Genomic DNA, 18,815 nt, shown 5'->3' with positions numbered 1-18,815 from the left:
TGGTTGCAGTGAGGATTTTTTCATCATCGTGCCAATGACTGCCGTGGCGCGTTCTTAAAAATAATGGCCAGCAATTGTCAACTTATTGGACACCTACAGGTAAACCCAATAACTTATTAGACATCTACAGGTAGGCTGGAAATAAGAGAAAAACATATAATAAAGAGATACAAATTTAATTTTAAATTCCCTGTACAAAGAATCAACACAGATATCGGAAAAATCACTGAAACACTTAAAAATGATATTTCCCTTTAGTAAAATTCTCTGCTTCAACTCGTAAGATTCACAATTTTTTAAATCCATTGGCCATTACTATATCGCATCAAAACTTAAATTTGAAAGACATATTTCCATACTGTATTTGAATTTCACTGGATTCAGAGGCACATACTGAAACTTCTTCACAACGCTTTTTTATGTTTTCTTTATTAGCATATCCTAATTCTGAATTATTATTTTCGCTTTCATGAATAATTTCATTTCACGAGATAGGTGTATTGGGTTCTTTTGGCTGGTGTTAATTATTTCCTCATCCTAATATTCGAAAACACAATGTTTTTCAGATTAAAATTTGGCTTCACAACTTTTTCACCCTCCATATCCAGAATATTTGCAATACTTTCACTAAAATCCTTAGATTTTGACTATGCAATGAAAATGCTCTCCCCATCAGAGGAAGACATGTTGATATGGCTCAGTACTATAGAAAGAGTGAATATAAAACCTGCAGTAGAAGACTACTTACCTGACACTGTCCAATAAGTGAACAAAAGAAACAGAATTTTACGCAAGACTGGCTATATTGTCAGATTATTCGAAATAGCTCTATTCATAATTATCATTCTCAATGGGTTTACCTGAGACTGTCCATTCTTAGAACAAAAGATGTAATGTTTTAAGTAGGATATAAGCCTCAAACTATCCATTCTGTGAGAGAAAGAATGGGCAGTTTTTGGCTTATATCCTTTACATAATTGAAGATATTTTCAATTATTTGAGTTTATGTTAATTTGGCGCTCCATAAATATTTATATAAAGGGTTTGGGGAAAAAAATCAATTTCTCCCAACAAAGTAATTCAAGAAAATAAAAAAAATCAATTTCTCCCAACAAAGTAATTCAAGAAATCAAAGATTTTGCCATTAATTTCTCCGGGGGTGGAAGAAATTATTGCTTCTTTTATCGATTAGTACATTTTTCTAAACAAGAGACCACGATTTACCTTAAATTTGAAAATTTATGGGGGGGGGGGGGGCTTATATCCGCCACTGAATGGAGCCGCTAATATCATTTCTTCAATAAAAGAAAGCAAAAGTGAGCAAGCTCACATACCCCACACTCCAACATTGCTTGGCAATTCCTCACATAATGAATGGTAATGTTATGTATAACTGCAAGAACAGGACAGACGGGCTCAAAATCCTGAGTTCGAAATTATTGAATCAGAATTTCCTGGGAATATGCACATCTACACAATGTGTCCTTATTAACTACAAAGTTTCACGGAATTCTGTTGAGCGGTCCCAGAGGAGATGCACTGACAAAAACAGGACAGACGGGCTAGAAATTCTAAGTTCCAAAGGGGCATAACTCCAAGAAAAATTATTGAATCAAAATTTTCTGGGAATAAGCACATTTACACAATGTGTCCTCAGGCGCGTAGCTACGTTTACGTCAAAACGCCCGGGCGTACACATAAAAAAAACCCAACTATTAAATGCTACAAATATAGGTGAAAAATAAGTGTCTGCAGTATCTGCGGTACATTAGTCTCCCTATTGGTACTAAATCCCTGGAGCTTCCGCCCCCTGGACCCCCTACCAGGACCCTGCCCTGGACCCGCTGGGGGAATTGAGCGGCCCCCAGACCCCTCGCCGTACAATAGGCGTACACATTAATGAACTCAGGCTACGCCACTGGTCCGTATTAACTACAAGGTTTAACGAAACTCTGTTGAGCGGTCTCAGAGGAGTTGTGCTGGCAAGAAAGGGACTGACAGACTGAAGGACGGGTCAAAAACATTATACCCTCCGCAACAATCAATTAATATTACACGAAGAACTGTGTCTACTGATACTATGAACGCGACGTAATATCGTGTAGCAACATCTACATTGTTTTATTTCAGTAAGTTGTGGGACACTGGACCTTGATGATATGAGACAAAGAAGACCAAGATACTGTTATTTCTTTTTTAATATATTCAGAGCATATATAAATAAATTAGTTATTAGACAAATTCCTGCATCAGAGAGACGGAATATCTAGAACTATCCAACTCAAATAATTCAATATAACAACATCTTTCTCTAACTTCATAAATGTTGTAAATCAGTAATATATCATTTCAGTCCTTACTTTCAAACAACCTAACATGGACTGAAAACTATCACATCTGGAGAAAAAAATCTCCATATTTTATATTTCAGTTTATATTTCAGTAACTGAGAGCCTGTGCAAAACTAAGTTGCTAAAAGCGAAATGCTCTCAGTCCGAATACAGGTATACTGTGCTCTATATCAGTCCTATAATTATTTCAAAATTTGTTTCTGAAAGGAATCTCTTCAATTCCAAAATTTACGAGTTCATAAATATTACAGGCACTGTCACTTGACTTACTATAAACCTTGGAACATAATATTCATGTTGAACAAAACTGCGGTCTCTAACTTTATGTAAGGTGTCTGCATCTAATTCAGTGTAATTTCAGTTTTAACATTAAACATGCAGTGTTTTTAAAAAAAAAAAACAGCCATGCATACGTGTAACAAAATCATCTCCATAAACACAGGTCCTGTGATTAGTTTCCATGCTTTTCTCGTAACATCATTAACAAAAATATTTTTTTAGTAAAAACAAAAACACATAAAACTTACAAAAAAACATTTGAAAACTTCAATGCATACTTCTCTACACATTTAAGTAAGAGCGGCACCATCTTATTTCATATCTTAATATCTCATACATCGTATTTGGCACAAAAAAATATCAAGAATTCAGAAATGCTGAAAATTCTAAAGAGGTACATTATACTTGTTAAAGGTCGCTGGCAAGAGTAATCTAAACCATTCTTAAACACGGGACTCAATATTAAGGTAACATTTGAAAGATGGCAGATTTACTTTTCAATATGGACATAAATAGTGGACTTTTTTAAGGGGGACACACTACTGTATAAAAGTAAGAAATGACATCTTCTTTGATTATCTTTGAAGTTTAACATGGTAACTAGAAAATGTTGGTGGCTGGAGAAAGCACTATTCCAGATCCGTGGCTGGAATAAGCACTATTCCAAATCCGTGGCTGGAGAAAGCACTAATTCCAGATCCGTGGCTGGAGAAAGCACTATTCCAGATCCGTATTCCAGATCCGTGGCTGGAGAAAGCACTATTCCAGATCCGTAGGAGAAAATGTCTCTAATTCACGCTGTCTCTGCATCAAATTCTGTCAAAAAAGCAAAGATCATACATTGTTTGAAATCCTTAATCAAATTGCTATATTCGTTATGTAAAATCATTTAATCTTAAAAGATCTAATTTCAGTGATTTTAGTAGCATGGACAAACCCATAAAGTGGATCATCATCACCATAAAATCAAAACACCACATACTGTACAATCATTTAAATTTGTGGGGGCCAAATTTCGTGGATTGCTGAATTTTTACGGGTTCATGGGGACATCATTTCGTGGATTTATATATTTGTAAGAAAGATAACTCTGGAATGTAATTATGATTCTTTATTCATGGATGTATTTGTGGGTGAGGGGTACCCACGAATTCCACGAAAATTGAGCCACCACGTATTCTATTGATTCCACAGTAAATGTTTTTATTTTTAAACTATGAAAACAACTGATATCACGAAACTTCTATAAAAATTCCCAATGTACATACATGTACATGAATCTATAACAACATGGCATGGCTAATAAAACAGCCTGAACTAAAATCCTCAGAAATTAAAGAATATTTCTGGACTCCATGGATGTGCATGTGCTTGGGAAATTACCTGTCTCATGGTAGACAACTGGTGTAGAATGGCATCCTGCCTTTGTGTTGGATGATCAGTGACTAGAGAAGGGTTCAGAATTGGGTCCTAAAAAAAAGAATACCAAAGACGTTATTGCTAAGCATTTAAGAATGTCATTCATGCTTTAGTCAGGCTGTCAAATCAATTACTAGAACACTGGCAATTTATTTTCTCACATTACATCCCCAATGATAGAGGGTTCTTTGACGCCACGAGAAATTAGTCAATCTTACTTTAAGGAGGTACTCTACATCATCATAATGGCTGACTTCCTTTTAAAACATGGAGGAAAATATAGATATCAACAATATTGGTCTATTCATTTCAAAAATCATCGCCTAGCTGAGTAGCTCAGTAAGTTATCACGTCGACTACTGATCGTGAGTTCGAGTCCAGCAGGGGTTTTAAATTTTTTTCAGATTGCTTTCTACTAAAACTGCATTTTTTGACTAAATGAAGTAAATTTGAAAGTTTTCAATTTCATATCCTCAATGTATATCTTCCACTTTTCATCCATATCGAATTTCTCTGATGTAGCATACATGTACCTCCTTAATGGTCAGATTGTCATCAATTACGACAAGCAAGCCTCAACCCTTGCCAAAATAACTAACCTCTTGGATAACATTTCTTTAATCCCACATGAATACCCACGATGGATTCTTACACTATCATGAGATAATCATTGTATATAATAGCGACAACTCTTTCATATATATATATTTACCTTCAATTAATACATGAATATTGAGGATAAAATACACTTTACACATCACCAAGACGGACTAAAGTTACTGATCATCTTTCCATCTAATACAAGGTCTTACAGGGCTTACTTTATTTCTCTGTCTTACAGGGATCATGTACAGGGCTTACTTTATTTCTCTGTCTTACAGGGATCATGTACAGGGCTTACTTTATTTCTCTGTCTTACAGGGGTCATGTACAGGGCTTACTTTATTTCTCTGTCTTACAGGGATCATTGATGTACAGGGCTTACTTTATTTCTCTGTCTTACATGGATCATGCATGTACAGGGCTTACTTTATTTCTCTGTCTTACAGGGATCATTGATGTACAGGACTTACTTTATTTCTCTGTCTTACAGGGATCATTGATGTACAGGACTTACTTTATTTCTGTCTTACAGGGATCATTAATGTACAGGGCTTACTTTATTTCTCTTTCTAACATGGATCATTGATGTACAGGGCTTACTTTACTTCTCTGTCTTACATGGATCATTGATGTACAGGGCTTACTTTATTTCTGTCTAACATGGATCATTGATGTAAAGGGCTTACTTTATTTCTCTGTTCGTTGGGCATCCTCATCCTGTCCTGGTAGTTATCTACCCTGTTGCCATAGTTACCCGGTTTCATGCCTTTGATATAAGCTTTCCTGGCATTGGCCACTTGTGTTGCCTCCCGTGACAGAGGCATGGGTGAGGAAGCCTTGGCGGGGTCGAGAATATCTACCGTCCTAAGAAAAGGCACAAAGTCTCCATTTCCCACCGGAATCTCTAGTGGGTCCCCATCATTATATTTATCAGTATTCACAACCCTGGTTCCAAACCTTGCAGAATCATAGTCTGTCGGTAGATAGTTTGAATTCCTGTCCAAGTTTCGATGGCGTAGTGCAGGAATAGGCGGTGATCGTACTCCAGACGGTGCCGGAGACACAGAATGATGGCTGACGGGCGACTTCCTGTTCAGTGGAGAATCTGCCCGATCTAGAGTCCTTGTAGCTGTTCGAGAATCGTTCCTATCAGGGGAGTGTGATCTAGCCCTCCTTACACTATATGCACTGTATTCCTTGACAGTATTCCTAGGGGTGCGGCCCCCGTCTGATATGGGGGAGTGGTCTCGTGAATGCCCTGGGGTCCTGTTCTGTCTCTCCGTGGGGATAATGTCACGGTTCTTTTCCACCATCTCCAGAAGCTGCTGTTCTCTGTGTTGTCTCCTGACTCGACTCTCCTCCTTCTTCTTCTCATACAATGGATCCTTCTCCGACTGTTTTACTGGCCTTTTCAGATTCTTATTTTGGTAATTCCACATTTTCTTCCCTTTTTTCTCCGGTTTTTTTTTCTTTGGATTTTCCACCTGTTCACGGTTTCTCTGGAGCTCTTCCTTGGAGGCACTCTTGACGCGGACTCGCTTCCCGTTGACAAACTTGTACATAATGCCCACATCTGTTGCTTCTCTCTTTGTCTCCCTGGGCAAATGCAGTTCTTCTACAAGAAAAACAAATATCTTACGGTCAATGAGCTTCAAATCAGTTGTTATTTACTTTGTCTAGATATTTCAATTTCATCAAGACACGACTCATTTTCAATTGCACATCAGCTTCATCATTCAGATTACATAGTTCTTGCACAGAAGTTTCATTATCAATATTTTTTAATTCAACAATCAAATATGCTGCTTATAACAATTAGCATTAATTAAAATTAATACCTCCTCTTTTTTTTTAAATTACACTTTCCAGCTTAATGGTTGTATAACAACACAAAGAAACTGCACAAAACTACTGTACCTCCATAGAGATTAGTTAATTCACTGAGATACATGATCTACACAAACTTTACTAAAGTCAATAAATTAGATAAAATAATTTCATATGGGTTTAGAGATTTTATTTGAATAATAACTAGATCTACTTTGTTTCTTCTTAGCAAGGTTTTTAATATACTTGTCTTAAATCTAAATATAGGTACATGTACGTGCATGACTTACTGTCTCTTTAAATCAAACATATTTAATTACTTTTGCAAAAGTTACAATATTTTCAGACGTCATTGAATTCTTGTAATAATTCTGAAAGAAGAACGTGCCCACTTAATACTGACAATTTTCATTGTACAGATGCACACACATATAACTCATACCACAACTTTTCTGATTTATTATAGGGATAATTTTTGGTGATGTTAATGTTGTAATTCATTTTGTCAATTTCAAACTTTGCCATCACGTGCTTTTTTTTTTTTTAGTTTGATAACAGGGGAGGTCACATGGTCTTCATAGAGTATGGCTGGTACCTTACATGATTTTATTCTAGGAATCCCAAGCTTGTAACTTAATTCCAAGCCCCAAAATTTTGTCGGTATTTCGGTACTTAAAAAACGTTTCACAATACGTTATGTTTTGTCAGCAAACCGCTATACACCGGAATATTGATATCATTGTACAGTCCTACCATACAGGGCTTTATATATCAGCCGCTTGTGCTGTCTTTACTCTCTGGATCTCCTTCGTTTGTTCTTTATTGTAACATAATAAATGACAATATTCACTCAATATTTGTATTGTGTTTTGTTGGATTTGCAGCTATAGATACTTAGCCAGATCACCGATATTACATAAACTGCACGCCCCAGTCCCTGAATGACACCCTTCCTTCGGGTGTGTATGCACATGCTGACTATAACACAGCTACAACACAACACTCCCCACCTATACAGTGGTTGTGAATGATGTGTAGGAAGACAAGACAGAATAAATTGTGTGTTAAAGCTCTAATACACACACAAACACACATTAAGCATCCACTGACAAGATGTTTACAATCTTTTAACGCTACACGATGCGTCACACATTTCCTATATGCATGTTGTTTACCTCGCATTTATTTTTAATGTTATACATTACACTTACCGATTATAAAATATTGAATTTACAATGAAAATAATTCAAAAAGAAAGGAAAGAAGACCAAAAGAAACAAAACTCCAAAACAGAAATTTAAAAGTTTTGGGATGGAAATGGGGGCAAAAATTGCTCCCCATATAAAGGAAAGAAACAACATGCAGTGAATTATCTATACACACCATCTCTATCAGTGTCCAACTGATCACCAACTTTCATACCAGTTTGAGTGCCAAACTCGGAGGTATGGCCCTGTTGTCTGTATTTATTGGGGGTCAGGACTCGATTTTCTGTGTACTGAGGTTCATGGTATGAGTCTTTCTGCGTGTACTGTGCTGTGGGTGGTACTATCCCGCGGGGAGATAAGTCTAAATCCAAACCAGGAACCTGGGAGGGAATAATGTGGTTTGCCTCTTTTCTTGGAGTTACCTTTGCTGTAAAGAAATTTAATATTTCAATTATTCATCTGTTAAATGAAAGACTTTTAGAATAATATATATGTAGCTTAAACAGTTCTTCATTTCATGACAATCATTAGTAGGCTTATAAATGTGATATCTGGATTTTTTTTTAAATAGTAAGCAATGCTGCAAAATGTTTTGTGAAAGTGCAATGCCTGTGTATAAATTCAATCCAAAATTGCAACAAGCAAGCAGTCATATATGATCACCTACTATAAATAGCTATTTCTTCTTCAAGAATTTTATTTTCATGTACGTTCATGAGGGCGTCTTGTCACAATGAATGTTCTTGTGAATAATTTCATACACAGGCAGCGATGAACAAAAGGACTACACATTCACATTTAGCATGAGGACTCGCTGTTAAATCAAATCAGTTAAGGTCAAAGAAATAAAGTCTCGCCAAATATTGGTGATTAATATAGCACGTACATGTAGATTTTTTGTTTACCCGTAATTTATGATGCAGGATATCTAGAAAGTCATACTGTGTTCAAAGCCATTTGTTACATAATGCCAATAAAGGACTTTAAAAGTTAACTGTGTACATGAAGTGTTGAAATTTTGATAACATGCCAACAGACATGGGGTGCTCCCAGTTCAGGCAGTGAATGGCAAACCATGCAATACATATATATACCTAAAGACTGTGTATTCCTCAAGGTGTCATAACCCTGGCGATTCGTAGGAACTTCTATAACAAAGCACGTCAATACATAATACTTAACCACACACAAATCAATTACATCACATACCACACAAAAATCAATTACATCACATACCAAACGGTGTATATTTCCAAATGCATGGTCCTTAATGGGACTTTATTTCCATGCAAAATATTGCATTTAAAAAGACTGATTCCTGTTTTCTGATACTTGTAATTGGATAAAATATATTAAGCTACTGTGACAATATTTCATAAATTTTGTGAAATTTAGAATGCAATAAAAATACAGACTTAAGTATTTCAAGAAATATATAGGTATAGAGATAAAAAGGATACTGCACCCCTTTTAAAGACCCCTTGTGCTGATATACTGCACATGTATTTAATTCAATTTAATCTAGATTGTCTTACATATATATGACTTTAAATGTTGTTTGCAAAGTAAAATGTTCCACGTTTGTTAACACTGAAACTCCATAACATATATATCCAAGTCATATATTGTGATGTTTGAAAGGGCATAATGAGTCATATATTGTGATGTTTGAAAGGGCATAATGAGTCATATATTGTGATGTTTGAAAGGGCATAATGAGTCATATATAGTAATGTTTGAAAGGGCATAATGAGTCATATATTGTGATGTTTGAAAGGGCGTAATGAGTCATATATTGTGATGTTTGAAAGGGAGTAATGAGTCATATATTGTGATGTTTGAAAGGGCATAATGAGTCATATATTGTGATGTTTGAAAGAGCATAATGAGTCATATATTGTGATGTTTGAAAGGGCATAATGAGTCATATATTGTAATGTTTGAAAGGGCATAATGAGTCATATATTGTGATGTTTGAAAGGGCATAATGAGTCATATATTGTGATGTTTGAAAGGGCATAATGAGTCATATATTGTGATGTTTGAAAGGGCATAATGAGACATATATTGTAATGTTTGAAAGGGCATAATGAGTCATATGTTGTGATGTTTGAAAGGGCATAATGAGTCATATATTGTGATGTTTGAAAGGGCATAATGAGTCATATATTGTGATGTTTGAAAGGGCATAATGAGTCATAATTATATTGTAATGTTTGAAAGGGCATAATGAGTCATATATTGTGATGTTTGAAAGGGCATAATGAGTCATATATTGTGATGTTTGAAAGGGCATAATGGGGTCAACACTAGTAAACTGCTGACCTCACACACAATGAAGAAGCGGAGCAATTTTTATGTTTATCAATATTATGAATGCATGGATGATCGATATTGCTCCCTTCACACAACTTTTATTGGAGCATATTTACATTTCCAATATTTTTGCCTTTGGTATCTTTACAAATTGTAATGACTGTCATTTCGCAGTTGTAAAGAATATGTCGTACATAGGAATCTTGATAAATATAGTATATCTATTTTAAGAGCTGGGAATTCCAACAAATGAAAGTAGAATGTAAACATAGAAAATAAATTTATATTTTGAAAATACATGAAGATATGAACCCTTGATGTCAGCATATTTTTCATGAAGTGTGCCATCATCAAGCATTGAGTGTCCTATTTCTTATACATAACAAAACACTGCTTCCATCTTCGTAGATATCAATTTTCAAATAGCATACATATTACTAAATTTTACAATTAAGATATTAGCAAATTATTTAAGGTAAAACTGAATCTTAATTTGAACCTTTAATTTTACACAATTTACGGGGGAACAAAATTGGGCTTGACGTGAAATATTCCTTTTTAATGGTATCAATCACAAGCTTTCCCTGTCACTAACTGACTAGTTTGTACAAGGAAAGAAATAAGTTTTTTAATGAACTGCCACAAATCACACCAGTATACCTTTCACAGAGCACGTTAGCACTTCATGATGTGAAGCAGTGCAGCCCTCATGTATTTTTAAAAATTAAAGTTTATTCATCATATTCTGCTTTCCTTTCCAATGGAATTCTCAGTCGTTGAAGTAGACCTATCTGTATCTATACATACACTGTCTACAACTGCACCGTATTCATGAGGAAATGAATTTATACAGATATCAAAGGCAAAACCATAGAAAATATAAATATCTAGTTATGAACTTCAAACTCACATTTATCAGGAATTATATCAACTAATGAAAAACACATGCACTTTACATGCAAAGAGGAAACCTTAACCCTGATAATAGAGGACTTTGAAGCTAGCTAACCGCTGTTAACCCATTATACATGCACTACAACACTGTAAACCAATTTTTATTCATGGATACTTTATTTCATGATTCACCTGTGGTAAATTGAGTAATTTTTGAGAGGCTATGATAAGAGATTTCAGGACCTGTTCGCAACAAGAAATATTCATGACGGTTAAGTTCTCGCGAATATCTCCAAATTTTCTCGCACATGAACAGAAGTTGGTTTACCGTAATCCCCCTGTGAGGACATAGTTTTACATTTCTTACTCTGAACAAATCCTTATCTTCTTACACATAAGAAAAATCTTTCTTCAATGAGACTTAGATAAAATTACTTTGTATTTTGATCATTATATGTGTGTAGTACATATCTTAATGTATTTTCCTACAACTAGTATTGACTATGTTATAAGTACTAATTGATGCGCTGTATACTAGCATCATTAGTACCTATGTTTGCATGCACTAGTATGATGACTCATCTATCCACTAAATGATAGATGTACAATGTACAACTTGCCCAATACTGGCAAAAAAGTGAATATTAAATAGATAATCATTGTACCCCAAAAATCTATATTTTCTACAAATGTGCAAAAAAAAGTCAGTATATGTACTTTGATAAAATATCATGCAGATACACAGACCAGATACCTCTCTCTGTATTCTCTTCACCGAGGACAGCTAGAACGAACACCAGGCAATACCAACTTTAATTTCAATAAATACTTAAATAGAAAAATTCTCTAATGAAAATGTATCCCCGTTAAGTAAGAGATTGCAATGTCGATGTAAAAAAGACATAGCGTAGTGCAAACAATGCTAAAGTTGCCGAGTCTGTAATTTGAGAAGTACTCGAACATAATGGATGAATCTGATTGGTCAGATTTGTTCTATTACCTGCCAGGTGAGCCTTGAGTTGAGTGGTGTCATGGCCGCCCTGTTCAAGATGCTGCATCCTCCTGGAATATTTCTCTCGTAGTGCCGTCTCATGAGCCTCGTCCATGGCGGCTTTCAAACGTTCCACGTCCTCCTGCCGCTTCATCTGTTACAGAATGACACTAGTATGAGTATTTTCAATTTTGTTATCAATAACAATGTCCGGTTACTTGTACCTACCTGCAATAAGCAAGACATGGTTTGTGCTAGTGCTCACCAATGCTATGAAAATTTCGCCTCCTAACCTATCCTGAACAAAACTTTAAACTATGTGTGAATTAAAAACTGTGCTAAACTAAGAAAAGTTTCATAACTGTCAAGATAGCTCAGGCCCATTTGAAATGAGGTGAAATCATTTTTCAATAAAGCAAAAATTATATCAGGCAAAAGTTTCCAGAAAGATTCTTCCTTTTATTAATGTTCAGTAGATGGCCAACCAGAAGTATACACCATTATAGAGGAACCCAGGAATTTGAAACGCATACACTGACGAGGTACACTTGTAAATTTTATTTTTCATCTATCTTTTGGATAATCACTCTTTTATGATTTATGTATATGAATTTTGTATTCTTTGTATGCCCTCTGGGCCCAAAATTGGAAGTAAATTACTTACTTACTTACTTCCTTACGCATGTCATGATTATAGATATAATGGCTAGTACCACACATCATGTCATTTCCAGACACCGAGAAAACGCCATGAAAATATTGTCTGAAAGCCTGACACAAATACAAAGCTAATGACACACACATCAGAACTGTTCAAATTTAGACTTTTGAGAAAATTACAACAAAAATAAGCAACAGAGGAAAGGAGAACCAGTTTATCCTCATACTGCTTATGGAGTGGGGTTGCTGTAAAATTTTCAACTTTTATAAACTGTTCATAGGGGTTATTCTCAAAACACAAAATCACCTCCCCCCAAACATGCTAATCATTCTCAAAACATAAAATTTCACCCCATGAAAATAAGCAATAATAATTTTCAGAACACAATATATAAGCTGATGTAATGACTAATGAAATAATGTCAGCTGACCTCTCTGACTTTCAGTTTGTTTTGGTCCATTTCAAACTGTCTCTGTAGCCGGTCACGCTCCGCCTGTAGTTTCCTCTCCTCCTCCGCATCTTCTGCCATCTTACGTTCACGCTCCAATTGCTTCTGTCTTTGTTTTTCTTGGACTTGTTCCATCACAGCTCTCTAAATGACAAACATCTTCTTTACTATTTATTACAAGATTTACAGCTCATTAACCAATATGAACACTCTCCAGTGAGAAGCTATGAACATGCATGCTAACCAATATGAACACTCTCCAGTGAAAAGCTATGAACATGCATGCTAACCAATATGAACACTCTCCAGTGAAAAGCTATGAACATGCGTGCTAACCAATATGAACACTCTCCAGTGAAAAGCTATGAACATGCTGCTTGAAATTGTTTTGATTTAGCACACTGGATAACCGGTGCTTTTCTGCAGCTGCAAATATTTGTGGTTTGTATCAAAACTCAGCAACAGAACAGGAGAACAAATTGGGAGTGAGGAGAGAAATATGAGAGAGCAGGGAGGACACACACACCCCCCCTCCCCATGAATCAATATTTTTATACCCTTATTTGTTTTGGGGACATCTCCTAGGTAGATCCTCAAAATAATGGTGATGATATCCTGCAGGAAAGATTTGAGACACACCAATAAAGTCAAAAAGAAACTTACGAAAACATGTGTCACACTTCAACAGTCACCATGAAGTTTTGCTGTTATATGTATATTATTACTACAGTAACTTGATCCCAAGAGTCGGATCACGTCGAGTTGACAGGCGCGGATCATCAGATCACACGAGACGCGAAGCGTCAAGTTTGATCTGATGATCCGCACCTGTCAACGAGACATGATCCAACTCTTTGGATCATCATAAATTTATTATATACCCCTTTCTGCATTTTAAATCCACATTTATAAGATGATAAATGTAATCCAAATTATCAAAAACACAGACATACCATGAAATTATGTTTTGTGTACGTAGTTTTGTTTTGTGACGCGGTCAATATTTTCCACAAATAACGTTGCGTTGATGCATTGTGACGGCATCAGTTTCAGAGGATACTGATACGGAATCAGAAAACCATAGTGTGGTGATCCGGAAAACCGGATCATACGCTGTGAAATCCACAGTATCAAAGAACAATACATTGATGGGTATATAATAAATCAGGGTATCAATGTTGCCTTCGATATCTTTACAAATTGTAATGATAGCCATTATCCTCATGAATGCACTGCAGTTGTGATCAATCATGCATGGAATGTACTGTAGTTGTGTACAATCCACACATGAATCTTGATAAATGTATTACCTCTATTTCAATGCCTGGTAACACCGACAGAAATGAAAGTAGAATGTAAATATGAACAATAACTTTCATTTTTGAAAATAAATAAGGGTATGAACTGGGATGTTTCATGTTGGCATATCAGTTGACACAAAAATGAAATGTATCTGAGCGAGGACGAATTAATCATATGAGCACTGTAGGAGGGGTTATTTTTTGCTGGTTCATTGGGCCAGCCGGAAAAAATGCCAAGCATTGTACCCTGGTATGGGACGTCTATGTGGATAATTAAACATCAATGTATACCACCCTTTATGGTTGAATTAGGAACACCAAAAAATTTCACATGAAAATGTTGCTATCTGCAGAAAAAACCAGTCATGCATGATCCAGATATTGGAAAAAGGTCTCTACTAGTTTACAGCATTAACTCATTCTTACTTACAATAACTTTATTAGTGATATATAGTAACTACCCACACCATCTGTATATCACGAATAGAGAAAAACAGACTATAGGAACTCTTCAATATCAGGAGATAAACAATTCCTTCATGGGAGTCCTCATTGGAACGGAAAATTCTTTTCATTTTGGGATTTTTATACCTAGACGGTAAGCAACCCAAAATCAATAGTCACTATGACAAAGAGTTAGTTTAACAGTCATTGACAAATCAATTCTTTGAAGCAAACAGCAGTGCCACCTAAGTGCACATTAATTGTTAGAACCGGTCAAAGCTGAAAGTAAAGTTCCAGACATGAATAATGAAGGACTGCTTCGAGATTCAGTGAAGGCATCTGTCCAAATATCCAGCTGAGCCGAATCTCTGCTGAGATTAGCTTACCTGATGCTCCAGTTGTCTCTGCCGTTTATCCTCTAACTCTTTCTTTGTGACGGGATCCAGGTGAACATTCTGGCCTCTAATGTGAGTCCTACAACATGCATCAGTCAATTTAAGCTTAATAAGAAATTACCATGTTGATTTTTCATAATTCAGTCACTAAATTCATTTTTTGTTTCAAATAATATTATATTTCTGCATTTATAACTGAAAGCTGTAGATTTTCAGCTTGTCATAAATACAACAATTACACAACAATTAAACGGGCTAGAGTGTCTGAAATCAGAACTGCCAATCTAGAAAGAAGGGACGTAATTACAAAGCAACGATTCATAAAGTTTAAATTCTAACTTATCGTCATCATTCTCCTGTGTCTGTGAGATGTTAACCGGCGCGCTGCTGATACGATTCGTCTCCGCGTCGATATCTTCTCGTCGAACTGTTTCTGGCTGTTGCTCCGGGAGTCGTGCGGGTCGATAGTCGTTAGTAAATTTATCCGCCCAGGTATTTGTTCCTGTTCTTGTGCTCTCTAAATCTTTGATCTGCTGTTCCCGCTTTTCTTCTCTTTGTCTTTCTGATGATGAATATTAGAATGTATACACATTATGTTATCATATGAGCTCAAATAAAAACTGTTGTGCGTTATTCTCACTTTTGATAATGTTTTAATGCAGCTTCAATATTCAAGAACAAGAGGTACTGTGAGCAATGCTCACTAAGAATACCCCCCGCTTACCCCAATCTCCCAAAGGGTGTTGGTAATAGGTATAAACTACCTCTTTTCTGAGTGTAAAAAACAAATGGCATGACAAACTGAACCATATTGCTACTTCGATGTCCAGTGCATGTGACCTTTGACCTTTTGACCCCAAAATCGATAGGGAACATCTTCATTCCATGGGTAGTCCATATGTATGATATGGTGACTGTAGGTGGAAAGGATAACGCTTTAGAGCCCGGAAACTATATTGCTACTACGATGTCCAATGCGCTTGACCTTTGACCTTTTGACCCCAAAATCGATAGGGAACATCTTCATCCCATGGGTAGTCCATATATATGATATGGTGACGGTAGGTGGAAAGGATAATGCTTTAGAGCCCGGAAACCATTGCGTCTACAGACGGACGGACGGACAACCCGATTCCAGTATACCCCCCCCCCCCCCCACAACTTGTTGCGGGGGGTATAAAAAATAAATTTCCTAATTATCGTACTGCAAACTGAAACAGGATTTTTTTTTTTAATCATCATACTACAGTTGGAGCACCCAACAGTCTATATCGGATCAAGAGAGACCCTTATGTCATTGAGCACTAGTGTTACTCACCGAGGTCCTTCAGCCACTGCTGACGTTCCTGTTGTTTGGTCATTTCATACATGTTGGCGTCTGGAGCTACTTGCTGAAAATGTTCATTAACATTTATTATTATCATTATCATAAGCATGATGGCAAAATTCCCGTGCTGTCTATGCATTAACTGACATTAAGAGATTTAATTCCTAGACTGAGTTTACCCCAAATATAAAAGAGCTTCTCATGGCTGCCGGAACATTGCGGTTTGATGTAGGTGCAGCAGGCTGTTGAGTGGCTTGGATTTCCTCCCTCTGGAACTTTTCTAACTCTTTTCGGCGTTTGCTCTTGGTAGTTCCTGAAGCATTCTGGGAACTATTTTGATTGACAGTTTCTGATTCTTCATCAATTGTATCGGGATAATCCTCCTGTTCGACAATACAAGAGACTATGCAATACATTATACTTACTAATATCAACAATTAATCGTGATAAATTTGAATTACCCATATCAATCAATATCTAATTTGAATATCTTACGTATAAACCTGTAACTCTAAACGATGAAGAACCTTACAGTGTATATAAATCATAATAAATTTGAATGAAATGTTTGCCATTTTGCATTGATATTATATCATTGATTCAGAAATTTCAATCCAACACATACAATCTGTCCAATGTAGACATTTTTGGGTCTATTACAATATTTATTTATATAGTTGGTCATATCTTTTTGGTAACAAAAAGTGAAATCAATTCTGTTGAATTTGTTCTGCCAAAAAAGACCAACATATAGTTAAAATCAATTTATCATGGAGAGAACATACGTATATACATATAACAGTGTGTTAATGATATATTATGCAAGAGCTCCGCAAAGTGGGGCATCCCCTTGCAATGTAGATGCTATATAATCAGTAAATTTTTTCAGTAAAGATCAAAATCTTTTTTGATGAAGTCCCATAGTGACCAAAATCAATCCAGCAAAAAATGTTACCTGTACAGTGTTTACAAGTTTTTTCTATGAAGTCTCAGTGACCTTGACCCCAAAATCAATACGGTCTTTTTCTCTTGACAACAAAGCTATGAAGTATCAAATCAATCAAGCAAACAATGAGGCCTGTACAGTGTCTACAAAGCTTTTTCTATTATGACCTGTAGTGACCTTGACTTTTGAACCCCCAAATCAATAGGGTTCTTCCTCTCTCGATAACAATACTACACACACATATATATGTACAAGTATAAATATCCAGTAAATATATATTTTTATGCTGGGTATTTATTTCTGCTAAGTTTGTGGTCACATAAAATTTACGTAATTTCATAACAGTGGATTTAAAATTTCATGTAAACCATGCAACTCAGCAGAATTTTATACCTGCAGACCAAACCAAAAATTATAATTCTCAAAATTATGATTTGGAGGAATGAAATATGTCTACAGTATATATATGTGTATCTGTGAGTGTAAATGAGTACACAAACTTAATATTGATCTACATGTTGTCCGTTTCATCTTGTGACAGTACAGCAGAACCTTAGAAGTGTTTTATTTTCCAAGCTATTTTGTTACAATCAGCAGGTCATCATAATAAACAATTAGGTCGCATTGAACATCCTATGTTTACTTTTTCTTCTACATATGCAGGTATGCATATTTCTATTTGATTCTATGTTATAAGAAGTTTACAATGATGAATTCTCACAAAGTTAAAACCAAAACAACAGCATACAAAAAAACAACCCCTAAACTTGACTCTGTGCAATTGTTCTACTCCTCTCCCCTTATAACTTTAATGGAATGTTCCAGTCCAGCAGGCCACTCCCCATAGGACTGCAAACTAGAAGTGTGAAAAAACAATTTACTTAACCATATGGATTAGGTAGCTCTGCATCTCGGTGCATCAGAGCATTACTAATCCCATTCCAGGGGAAGTTTTAAGTTCTGCTGGGCGATTTACATAAAGAACCGGTAAATTAAGTGCTTCCCACCTTTGAAGATAGAAAATTACAGGTATAAAGTCAGAACAGACAGGATTTTGATATCATAAGAAAGGGGTTTTGCATCTTGGGCATCATAATAATGAGGTAAATTTACATTGATTTCTTAAGTTTGAAAAAGCATCATATAAACTAAATAATCATATTAAACCAGCATCATATTAAAGGGGTTCTACTGTACCACTGTTATTGAACTGCATGTTTCCTCACGAAACTACAACTTTCATTATCAGTTCATCTCTTACAGACCTAGCTCTAATATTAACACCATTAGTAAATACTTTTGTTTCCCCCTGTACTTTCTCTGTTTTTTTTTAGGTCTCTTGACAGCTCGTTTTCATTAGAACAGTCCCTGCAAATGCAGAGTCCCTTTTCAGCTCAACACACAG

General features: G+C 35.8%; 1 protein-coding gene across 26 annotated transcripts in view; it reads right to left on the bottom strand.

Annotated features, from left to right (window-relative positions):
• Positions 1–2,180: 2,180 nt before the first annotated feature.
• Positions 2,181–18,815, bottom strand: part of LOC125653301 (zinc finger CCCH domain-containing protein 13-like) — a 33,241-nt gene continuing 16,606 nt past the window's right edge. For 16 of the 26 annotated variants that reach the window (XM_048882689.2, XM_048882690.2, XM_048882699.2 and 13 more), the window contains 12 exons: positions 16,644–16,847; positions 16,456–16,528; positions 15,477–15,699; positions 15,129–15,216; positions 12,980–13,141; positions 11,898–12,042; positions 11,652–11,681; positions 8,782–8,835; positions 7,863–8,114; positions 5,339–6,267; positions 4,014–4,100; positions 2,181–3,446 (listed from right to left, as the gene is read on the bottom strand). In XM_048882689.2, the coding sequence (XP_048738646.2) occupies positions 3,390–3,446; positions 4,014–4,100; positions 5,339–6,267; positions 7,863–8,114; positions 8,782–8,835; positions 11,652–11,681; positions 11,898–12,042; positions 12,980–13,141; positions 15,129–15,216; positions 15,477–15,699; positions 16,456–16,528; positions 16,644–16,847 (2,304 nt within the window). In that variant the 3' untranslated portion in view covers positions 2,181–3,389. The remainder of the gene's footprint in view (positions 3,447–4,013; positions 4,101–5,338; positions 6,268–7,862; positions 8,115–8,781; positions 8,836–11,651; positions 11,682–11,897; positions 12,043–12,979; positions 13,142–15,128; positions 15,217–15,476; positions 15,700–16,455; positions 16,529–16,643; positions 16,848–18,815) is intronic. The other 10 variants (XM_048882697.2, XM_048882698.2, XM_056143179.1 and 7 more) reach the window with 6 other exon arrangements.

This window comes from Ostrea edulis, chromosome 7 (genome assembly GCF_947568905.1).
Source record: "Ostrea edulis chromosome 7, xbOstEdul1.1, whole genome shotgun sequence".
Taxonomy (NCBI): Eukaryota; Metazoa; Mollusca; class Bivalvia; order Ostreida; family Ostreidae; genus Ostrea; species Ostrea edulis.
Note: the sequence above shows the minus strand (reverse complement) of the source record. Positions and strands in the feature narration are given on the sequence as shown.